The 10610-nt window shown below is 53.1% G+C and overlaps 3 protein-coding genes across 3 annotated transcripts; 2 read left to right on the top strand and 1 right to left on the bottom strand.

Annotated features, from left to right (window-relative positions):
* Nucleotides 1-309: 309 nt before the first annotated feature.
* QC761_509300 (uncharacterized protein) lies at nt 310-2097 on the bottom strand (the record flags this gene model as incomplete). The annotated part of the gene is made up of 1 exon (XM_062880136.1): nt 310-2097. One exon carries the CDS (start codon nt 2095-2097, stop codon nt 310-312), a length of 1788 nt encoding a protein of 595 aa, XP_062731461.1.
* A 379-nt stretch (nt 2098-2476) lies between these two features.
* On the top strand, nt 2477-5149 carry COG3 (Golgi transport complex subunit 3; the record flags this gene model as incomplete). The annotated part of the gene is made up of 3 exons (XM_062880135.1): nt 2477-2705; nt 2777-4366; nt 4436-5149. Exons 1-3 carry the CDS (start codon nt 2598-2600, stop codon nt 5147-5149), a joined length of 2412 nt encoding a protein of 803 aa, XP_062731460.1. The 5' UTR covers nt 2477-2597.
* A 661-nt stretch (nt 5150-5810) lies between these two features.
* Nucleotides 5811-8395, top strand: QC761_509270 (uncharacterized protein; the record flags this gene model as incomplete). Its single annotated transcript, XM_062880134.1, has 2 exons — nt 5811-6839; nt 6900-8395. Exons 1-2 carry the CDS (start codon nt 6296-6298, stop codon nt 8393-8395), a joined length of 2040 nt encoding a protein of 679 aa, XP_062731459.1. The 5' UTR covers nt 5811-6295.
* Nucleotides 8396-10610: the final 2215 nt, after the last annotated feature.

The raw sequence follows: 10610 nt of genomic DNA, 5'->3' as shown, positions 1-10610 counted from the left end.
TGCGGTGGTGTGGTGTCGATGTATTACCCGCCGGCTAGTTCCCGAGCTGCAGGTACAAAGGCATAGGTAGACATTCGGTAGTCGAAAATGTTGCGAGTTGTTGCATCGTAAAGCACTCGGATGTATGAGGTTCATGCGCTGTTGACAAAATGATGAAATTGAAACCTTTCCCAAGCCAAAAAAACCGAGATGCGATTGGAGTTTTGCCTGCCCTCTTTCATCATATACAACTCCTTGACCATCCATCCCATTGCCACAGTTTTGTTCTTACACGTATCCATACATGTCCATCTCCCCAACAAACCAATCTTACACGGCAGAGTAGACAGCGCTCACGCACCTCCCACACTCTACCCTCTGCTCCACATCCACCTGCCTCCCCTTCCCAGCCTTCCCCCCCTTATCAGTCAACAGATTCACCCTCGCCCTCGGAGCAATTTGGAGCCTATTCCTCCCCAGCTCCCCATCCATCTTCCCAGCCCCAACCCTGTCCCCATCCAACGCCCCAATATAAATCGGCACGTTCGTGTTATTTCTCTTGCCCGTGCCCAACTGATAGCTCTCGTTCCCTCCCCAGAACAAGACATCGTTCCCAAACTGTGGACCCCCCTTAGAGTTCCGCTTGGAATCATGCACATTGTCCATGACAGCACAGACATGTGTGCTTCCTACGGCGATCTTGCTGAGACGAATAGGATGGACAGTATTGGTTGCCTCGTCGTATTCATAGAGATCGGAAAGAGCCTTGACCTTGGAGGGAGCAACAGAGACGTGAAGCCATTTGCCTGTGCCGAGTTCGCCGTGGATACCGGAACCACAAGCCCACGTCTCGGCCACGACTCTGCCGAGCTCAGAGGCGGGCATGACTTCCGACCCAGACTCTGATTGAACCTTGGTGGCGTCAACGGTGAAGAAGCTGCTGAGTCCGCCAGCGGCGATGGAGGTAACCTTGGGCTTGAGGTTGGTGCCGGCGTAGAGCTGGTTGACGGGCAACAGAGAGGGGGTGTCAATATGGGTAGCTGTGAGATCGGTCTTGAAACCAAGCTGGCCAACGGTGTTATCACCAAAGGAAAAGACCCTCCCTTCGTTGTCAAGGGCAAGGGAGTGATAGTCACCCGTGGCGATCTCCCTGACCTTGAAACCGCGCAGTCCGCCGACCTCGTGAGGCTGGTCATATGGTCCAGCTGGGCGGTTTTGCCACGTCAGCCCAGGAACACCGAGCTGACCTCGGGAAGGAAAGTCCTCTGTGCTAGAGGCGGCCGAGAAGACGCGACCTCTGGAGGTGAGCATCAGACAGTGTTCAAGGCCGGACTTGACATCGACCACTTGTTCGTTCCAACCCAGGTTGGCAGGCTTGAGGGTCCTGTAGTGCTGGGTGAGGCTGGGGGTGCCGGACCAAATGGACCAGGAAGAATGAGAGTTTGGTGTGTTTTCGGCAAAGGCCTGGTCAGCTTTGGCAACAGGAATGGAGTAGACTTGTCCGTTGGACGAGAGGGCAATGACACGGTCCCGGGAGACGGCGATCTTGGTGACATCTTTGCCCCTGAGGGTAACTTCCGGGCCGGGGGCATCTCTGTTGTAGCCGACACCCCACTGAACTAGGTCACCTTTCTCGTTGACTGCCACGCCAAAGTCTCGTTCCAGCTTCAAATCCCTGAGAATCTGGCCGTCAAAGAAGGGAATCCTCCGTGGTGTCTTGATGTTGGATTCCTTGGAGTCAGGAGCAGCAACCTTGCCCACATTGGAACCCCAAGCATAGACGCCGGGGTGGTCATGACTGTGCTTGACTTGGACATGTTGAGGGCTGATCAGTTCATTGCTCTCCTCCCTAGACTTTGCCTTCTTCCGTGGTTTCTCACGGAGAATCTCGGCCTTTTCTGCCTGTTTAGGGCTTCTAGCCTGTTCTTGTTGCTTGGATAGTTGGGAGTAGTTTTGGTAAGCCCAGAAACCACCAACGCCAGCTCCCACAAGGACAGCTCCAGCGACGAGAGGGATGATGGAACGGCGAGGCTGAGCTTCCCCCCCGGTACTCGAATGCCGTACCCATTGCGAAGGCTTTGCTGTCCTGGCGGTCCATCGTAGGGCTGTGCGATACATGGCAGACGAGGCTATCTTGAACTGTCTCTGAGTGCTGACTTATATGCCGGGTCTGATTGGCTTCCAGATTCCTTTGTGTCAGAGGTGAGAGAACAGAAGAGCTCGGATTGTCGTCGGCTTCATACCCTGACCACCAAAATGCCTTGGGTAGCCGAGTTCGACTGAAATATCAGTGATGGCCCGAGATGGTGAGGTCACTGGGTATTCACGAGGCTGTCTTCGGATGCAGCAGGCATGAACCTTTTTCTTCAATACGATGGGTCCCCAAGCTCATGTCTTGGCATCAAAGAGCTTAACATGCGGCCCGTGCGCCCCGCATCCCACCACTGCATTGTGGGGCACTTTTAGGGAGCCAGGGCGTGCTGTCGGTCGCGGTGAAGGGTCCCGCCCGTTGCGTTGCGGCCAGATATACGCGGCATCCGAGAAGACATACGGAGACGGCCACCGGAGCCGGTGTTAGCAACAAATCGACCGAATCCCACGGGAGCTAAGAAACAAAAATGTTTGAAGACTCCTGGTACAGCTTTGTACCCGACTACCAACAACAGCAGCGACAGGCGCAAAGCTCAGGCCACCAAAGAAAGAAGTCACTGCTCCAGCCTCCAAATGTAAGTGGCCTGGGCTCTCAGGAGCTATATACTCAAGAAATACTCTTGACTGACAAGCTCCATATGTACAGGGTGTAGACAATGTCGATGGCGCAGGATCGCTCCCAGTTCTTTTCGAAGACCAAGAAGACACCAATTCTCCACCAGAACCTACCTTGTCACGAAGAGCAAAGTCGTACTCGGATTTCTATGACATCGTCAAGGCCCAAATAGGTGGAAAGCCACACCACAAGAAGAAGAAGGGGAGGAGGATACGACATGGCCGAACATGGGAAGCATTGGGCGTTCCGGAGTCTGTGGCGGCAAAGCTGCCGGTCGAACATGACGCTCACGATGCCGAGCTGGACAAGGAGCTACTGGAAGCAAGTCAACAGGAATTCCTGTTGTACCACGATCAGCTGGTCATGACCGAACGACACTTGGGCACCCTCGTTGAAGATGCGAATAGTGCTCTCAAGGTTCTCGAATCCCTGAGCCAGTCGTTCCGGGCAGTTGACGACCAAACCAGCTCTTTCAAGGCCCAATGCGACGACCTACTCACAGAGCAGAAACGGCTGCAGAAGCTGGCCGATGATGTTGGCACAGATCTTCACTACTACGCGTATCTGGACAATGTCAGCAGACGACTCAATGCTCCAGGAGCAGGCCGACTTGTGGAGGACGACGCGTTTGCCGATATTTTGTCAAGCCTCGACTCTTGCATAGCCTTCATGACGAAAAACACGACGTACCGAGATGCCGAGTCTTACCTTGCCCGCTATCAGGCCTTGCTCACCAAGGCTCTGCACTTGCTTGAAGTTGGCTTCACCAATCGCCTCAACGGAGTTTCTGCCGAAATTTCCAAACAAATATTGGCTACGCGGTCCGAGTCCGCACGGCACGCCCTGGCTTATGGCCGGTTTGAAGAGACATTGCTGGAGTCCTACTCCTTAATACCAAACATCCAGACCGTCATCCGCAACGTCTACGATCAAAACGGCCATCCGCAAACAGCACTCAACTGGGACATCTATGCCAACACAGCCAACAACATCTTCCACGCCTACTGGGCCGTCAGAGAAAGAGACCTGAAACCACTAATTCAAAGCGACCTCGACGCCTTCCGCTCAGAAGCCAAGGAATCCGTCGAGACCGCGGCCCGTAACTTTGTCAAGCAGTGCTACGAGCGTTCCTACAATGAAGCCTCCCTCTTCCGGAAAATCTTCGCCATCGAGACCCAATACTCAACCGACCCCAAATCTGCGTTCACCGCCCTCAAATCCTCCCACGCCGGGTCTTTGGTCACGGGTACAAACGTCGCCCCTGTCGCCACCAACCTCCAGTCTGTTCTCCACAATAGCGACCTGAGAACAGTGTGCAACATAATAGGCTGGGTCACCAACGAGTATCTCCTGTTGGACTTTGACGAGGATGAAACCCCGTTTGTGGCTCACTGCAGGGAGCTCACCGCGCGGCTACTTACTGAGCACCTCTGGACGTTCACCGACGCTCTTTTCGAAGCCGAGATATCCAAATCCATCACCAAGGCCGCCGTCGCCCTAGACTCGCTCAAGATCGGGCCAGTCACCAACAATGACTCCTCCTCGAACGCTTTTCCCCCTATCAAGCGAGCTATTGAGCTGTTGGTCATGTTTGATCAATCCATGCCCAAAGAACGCTGCGTATGTTTTCCCTCTCTCTCTCTCCCGCCCCCTTTTCCCATCCACACCCCCATCTAACCTGTCCAATAGCAACGCAACTCCCCCATCATCTTCAGCCTGCTCCGGGAGTCCATCTCATGCCTTCACCGCGCCGAGGCCCGCATCCGCGCAGCTCCCCACAAGGGTACCGACCCAGATCTGTTTATGATTAAGAACTTGCTTATCCTCAAGAACGAGCTTGTGACGCTCGAGATTGGCGACATCAGAAACGTGCATATTGGTACGCAGTCGGTCTCGGGGAGGATCAGGGAGATGCAGCATTTTGGGCAGATTTGGGACGGAATATTAAAGCCGGTAGGGGGGAATCTAATCAGGGGGGTTTGGGAACGGGTGGGCAGTTTGGGGGGGACGATTGGGGGGTATATTCCGGGAAGTTCACTGCTGGGTTTGGGAGGAGGAGGAGGAGGCAGAGGGAATGGGGTCAAGGAGGGAGGAGGGGGTAAAGAAGGGGAGGTGGATGTTCATGAGCAGTTGGATAATGAGCTGAGGAGGAGCATTGTTGCTTTTACGAAGAGGTGGGCAGGGGTGTTTGTTGATTTGAAGGTTGGTGGGGGAGGGAATAAGAATATGGGGGGGAGGAATGTGGCCAAGGTGGAGAGGGAGATGGATGAGATTCTGGAGAGGGCGTTTTCGGGGCAGGGGGAGGTGGTGCAGAAGTTGAGGGAGGCGGTTAGGATACAGGTTGAGGCTGGGGTAGAGGAGGTGGGGAGGGGGAGGGGGAGGGAGAGAGGGGGGAAGAAGTAGAGCAGGGACAAGATCAAGGTTCTTGTAGAAACACAGGTGACCTTTTTTCACACATTGACCTGTCCGTGACCAATCTCTCTGTTTTATTATGTGGCCAACAGAATAATGTCGATCTGTTGACAGAGGTGATCGCGTGAGGCTGTTAGCACGTCAGCTGCATATGCAGTGAGAGGACTAGCAAGTCAGGGCTGTCCATTGCCATGGCAGATGTGCCTGACGGGTGTCTCGAGGTTGGATACCATTATCATCCATCTGATATGACGCTCGGTGGGGTTTCATTGGCTTCTTCACCAGCCGCAAAGCCGGCCAGGGCCCTGGTCACCAACACCCACTGGTGAGCTTCTGTGGGAATTCCAAAGGAAAATTAACCCATGAAAAGGGGGTCCACTGCTGCCGCTAATTTCAGCGCTGGAGCGGGATTTGCAAGCACCCGCTGTGCAGCCGCCTCTGGGTGTCCAGGTCAGTTGCAGAAAAAGATGCAGAAGCGCAACATTTCCGACCAGTCATCAGTCTCCTTTGCGACAAGTAACAAAAACGTCACCTTCCTTCCAGAGGCTCCTGTTTGACCTTTCTCAAAAGAGAGAGAGAGAGAGAGAGAGAGAGAGAGAGAGAGAGAGAGAGAGAGAGAGAGGGAGGGAGAGAGAGGGAGAGAGAGAAAGAGAGAGACAAACAATAGCCTTGTCCTGGGGCCCCTTTTTCTGATCTAATCTTCGAAGAGACGACCCGACAACAAGAAGAGCTCCGGCGAAAGAGGTGGCCTGCTCACCTACTGCAAGTAATACCGGGGGGTGAAAAAGAGATCGACCTATTTTACCCCTCGTCGCCGCCACCGCCCGACATATTACCTCGTCGTCCCCTCCTCCGCCTCACTTTTTCCCCTCCATCGCACCTTTCGCCCACTGGTCTCTCCTCACCTTTTGAGTAACCGTTTCATCGCCCCTCTCCGTTTTAACCTTTTTTTTCTCTCTTGCGCAACCAGTCACCGCCTCAACACTACCCTACCTACCACAACGATCTCCATAATAATAATCCGAACTGCTTCGTGTTGTGTGCCACACACACAGCCAAACCGAAACCGTAATCCCAACACATAACGCCACGGAGCACATCAAGCGGCGCCTGTTCCTCCTCAGCTCACCGCCATCCATGCCAACCATGGCCCACCTCCCACGGTTCAGGCGGGCCAAAAAGGAGCTGCCTGCTGGTCCCCCGCTGATAACCAACGGTCTTGCTGGACCTAGCAGCAGCAACAACAGCTCGACGACTGATCCAACCGGAAAGATCACCCCTCCACCTGGCGATCTTCCTCTGCCGGTGCCCGAGTCGCCGCTGAGACCGTTTGGCGGGAAGCTCAGCCCTTTTAGTCGGGTTTTCCACCGGTCGCAGAAGCGGGCGCGCGATTCGCCTCCCGCGTCGATGCCGCATTCACCTTTGGCGACTGCGCCGGTTGCTGGTTCGGTTGATGGCAGGCCGGTGTCGCCTTTGAGTTTGAAAATGGATACGAGTGGGCTACAGACGGCTGGGGAGAATAATGGGGAGAGTGGACAGCAGTTGCTGCAGGTACCACAACAACACCAACAACAACAACAACAACAACTGAAGGAGAAGCCATCATCATCATCATCATCCTCATTGTTGCGTGTACCAAAGCAGGTGAAGATGCCCGCATTTCTGGAATCAAACGAGATAGGTCAGTAATTCCCTTTCCTCCCCCTGACTTTTTCACATCACTAACTTGTCTTTGTGTCAGACATCGAATTCAAATTCGGTGAACTAGTCTGGCTTGAAAGAATGCGCATCCAACAAGGCCTCGAAAACGAAAACTCGTCCAGCTTCTCCCCCGACTTCCGCTGGGCTCGCGTAAAAGGGCCCCATCTCCGAAAACTGGACAGGTACATGAACATCCAACCCTGGCACAACCACCGGATCAAGCTCCAGGTCCCAGAAGGAAAACTCGACTACGTGAACGCCTCCCCCATCGTTCTGCACCCTTTCCCCATCAGCGGCCGGCCGAGAGAACCAGACCGGTACATCGCCATGCAGGGTCCAAAGCAAAACTCGATTGACCACGTCTGGAGGATGGTGGTGGAACAGGTCGAATCGCCGGGTGTGATTGTCATGTTGACCGAGACGCACGAGGGGCACATGGAGAAGTGTTTTCCTTACTTTCCACGGAGCCAGGAAGACCCCCCGCTTGAGATCAACGAGAGGGATGAGTTTGGGGATGGGTTCAGGGCGACGGTCCGGTGCGACGGGTTGGAGCCCACCCCGGCAGGGGACGCGATTGAGCTACGCAAGCTGGTCATTACAATCCATTCCCGCGGCGGTGGACAAAACAGGAAGAAATCCCGCTCTCCGGTCCGGCTTTTCACCAACGGACGGGATAAAACTCCTGAACCGAACTCTGCGGCGACGACGGAAACGGAGAGGGACGCGGATATGGACGTCAAGATGAAGTCTCCTGGTGCTGCCACCTCGTCGTCTGGCACGCTCGAGGTTCCTGTTTTGGAGGAGGATTATGTCCCCTCACCTACTGAATCGAGTGTGTCGAGTGGTGAGGGGGTGGGGGGGGCAGTGGAGGAGAAGATTCTCTGGCACTTTCTCTATAAAAAGTGGCCGGATTTTGGCGTCCCGGCGATGGAGGACTTGGACTCGTTTTTTACGCTGATGGGCTTGTCGAGGGAGAAGAATGCGGGGCCGCATAATCCGAGGATTGTGCACTGCTCTGCTGGGGTGGGGAGGTCGGGGACGTTTATCGCGCTGGAGCATTTGATGAGGGAGTTGGAGGCTGGGGTGTTAGAGCGGTGGGATGAGATGGTTGCTACTGCGAACAACTCGAGGCGCGGGTCGGTCAGTGAAAGAGGGGGGAAGAGGGAAGGGGGGGAGTGGGATAGGGATAGGGATGGGGAGGGTGAGGGGAGCGAGGGAGGGAGTAGTGAGACTGGGGGGATGGTGCTGGGGGAGGATTTGATTTTCGACACGGTGAATCAGTTGAGGGAGCAGAGGAAGATGATGGTGCAGGCGGAGGGGCAGTATCAGTTTATTTATGGGGTGCTGAGGAAGTTGTGGGTGGAGAGGTATGGCGGTGGTGGAGAGGTTGTTGGGTTGAAAGAGGGGGGGGGACAGGGACGAGAAGAGGAGGTGGAGGTGGAGGAGGTGAAAGATGATCATAGGGAGGGGGAGCCGGCGAAGAAGAGGGTGGAGGTTGAGTTTGAGAAGAGTGAGGGGAGGGATCCTTTTGCTTGAGACTTTCCAGTAGATGTGTGTGAAAGGAGGAGCAATTGCATTTTAAGGGGGGCATAATAGGGGCGGTGTTTTTTTTTTTTTGTTGTTTCTTTGTCTGAGCGTGTTTTCTTCTGTTTTCTTTCATCGCATGGGTGGGCATATATATCTTTGGGGAGGCATACATGTTAGATGGAATTTTTTTCTTTTTGTTTTGAGTTTTTATTATAATTATTGGAGGGGGTAGGATGGGATTGACGAGTTTTGTATGATTCAACATGGGGGCGGGTTTTCTCTTTTTTTTTCTCTTGTTTTTGTTTCCTTTTAGATACCCAGGTATTTTGGCATGGTTTTGGGGGATGTGGTTGCATAGAATGAGGAATTGGGGGATGTAGTTGCATAGGATGAAGAAATGGGGGATAGGATAGGAAAGGAAAGGAAAGGAAAGGAAAGGAGAGAGGTGCTATTACATTGACATTTTTGTACGATTCACAGTTTGACATCAATGTGTGCCCTAAGGTGTGGAAGTAGAGTGAAACGACGAGAGATGTCCCCTTCAGCGTAGAGATGTCTCCTTGATAACTACGATCAAATCCTGGCCCTCGAAAAGGGCCGGGTTGTTTTTGTATTTTACCATCCTACATTCTGGCGAATAATTCAGAATTCTCCATGAGTTTTTCCACGCACACTACGTATAGCCCTGGTTTGGGTATATCATTCAAGTCTAAGCTACCTCATCAGGGGAGTAAAAGATGTCTTGTAGCCGCTATTGCACATAAAAGATCGCGAACTGATTTCACTTCAGCTCACATGGTCATGACGAGCTGATGACGATGAGAAAAACACGCAACAGCCACCGCTCCAGTAAAGCACTATTTCTTTTTTCTTTTGTTTTTTTGGAAAGGCAAGATAACAGATTACAGCCGTCAAGTTTGCCCAGCCGGGTACCATCAATCCAAGGTGTCGGCCGGATAAAACTGGCATTGACTGGATCCATGGTTGGGCTCCATACCTGTTGTCATCACACTGTTGCAGATTGGGGGGAAAAAAATGCCAGAATATCCGGGTTTTGGGTCCTTCTCAGGAATTTTTGTATAATCCGGGGTAAAAAACCGACGTTGAATCCCGACAAGAAAGAAAACTTTGCCGGTGGGGGGGGCGCGGCGGGAACAAAAACAAACGGATGTCGCCCCCGAGGTTAGATATCCCGAGAACCTCGGGGAGGTTCACCCTCGGTAGAATTTGGGAGGGGCTGCTAGAGTTGATTCTGGGGATGCTTGCAAGACTTCTCAGTAACACGAGGAGGAGGAGGAGGAGGAGGAGGAGGAGGAGGAGGAGGAGGAGAAGGAGGAGGAGGAGGAGGTGGTGGTGGTGGTGGTGATGGTGGAGGAGTTTGTAGTCTTTTTCTTTTGAGGCGAGGCTTCAACGACATTGGTTGACAGAGTGCTGTTGACGACGACGGGATATAACTACCAAGCAAAAAAGTAGAGTAACACCCGGCATCATAATCCAACGTTTTTTTGTACCTTAGCATTACCACCCTTCCCCCCCCCCTTTTTAGCTCCGGCACCTGATACCTATAACTCACCCTTGTTGACGTCGTTAGAGCGTCGCAGGTGGTAGGTTGCTTTTTTACTACGGTGTGATGGAAGGAAGGTAGGTCAATTCCCAGACAACGGGAAGAAGTGGGTTTCGGACCGGAGAAGCGCAGAGGCTAAAAAGATGCTTAAATATCTCTCCTGTTTTTTTTTTTTTTTTGTTCTTGATACGTTGGGTGTTTTGGTGGTGGTGGTGGCCGTGTCCTCCTCCCACACACACCACCAAGATTTTCCTAAGCATGGTTTGTGTGTGTGTCCTAAACGGGATTGAGAGAGATCAAAAATGGTAACCGCAAGAGAGAGAAGAGGTATGTTCTGAAGTAGACAACTAAGCGAGTGCGAGCGAGCCGCGTTGTGTGAGCGGGATGATGAAATCGAGGTGATGAAATCGTTTCCCTGCCCCTCTCCCCCCCATGTTCTCATCTGCATGAGCAGGATGTTTGGCGAGGGTTGAAATTGTTTCGACTGTTTCGTGGACTCTTCCCCCCCCCTTTGGTTCGTGTTAAGAACTGTTTCCCGTTGTTTCGGGCGGAATACTTCTTGGGCATCAATTCGGAATGTCCGAATTAGAAACGAAAGAAAAGGAGAGCCGCGTGCTAGACTGGAAACTTGTTCTTAAAGAGGGAGGTGTGAGTGTAGGG

Source organism: Podospora bellae-mahoneyi, chromosome 5 (assembly GCF_035222275.1).
Source record: "Podospora bellae-mahoneyi strain CBS 112042 chromosome 5, whole genome shotgun sequence".
NCBI classification, from domain to species: domain Eukaryota; kingdom Fungi; phylum Ascomycota; class Sordariomycetes; order Sordariales; family Podosporaceae; genus Podospora; species Podospora bellae-mahoneyi.
The sequence above is the reverse complement of the archived record's forward strand: the minus strand, read 5'-3'. Positions and strand labels throughout refer to the sequence as shown.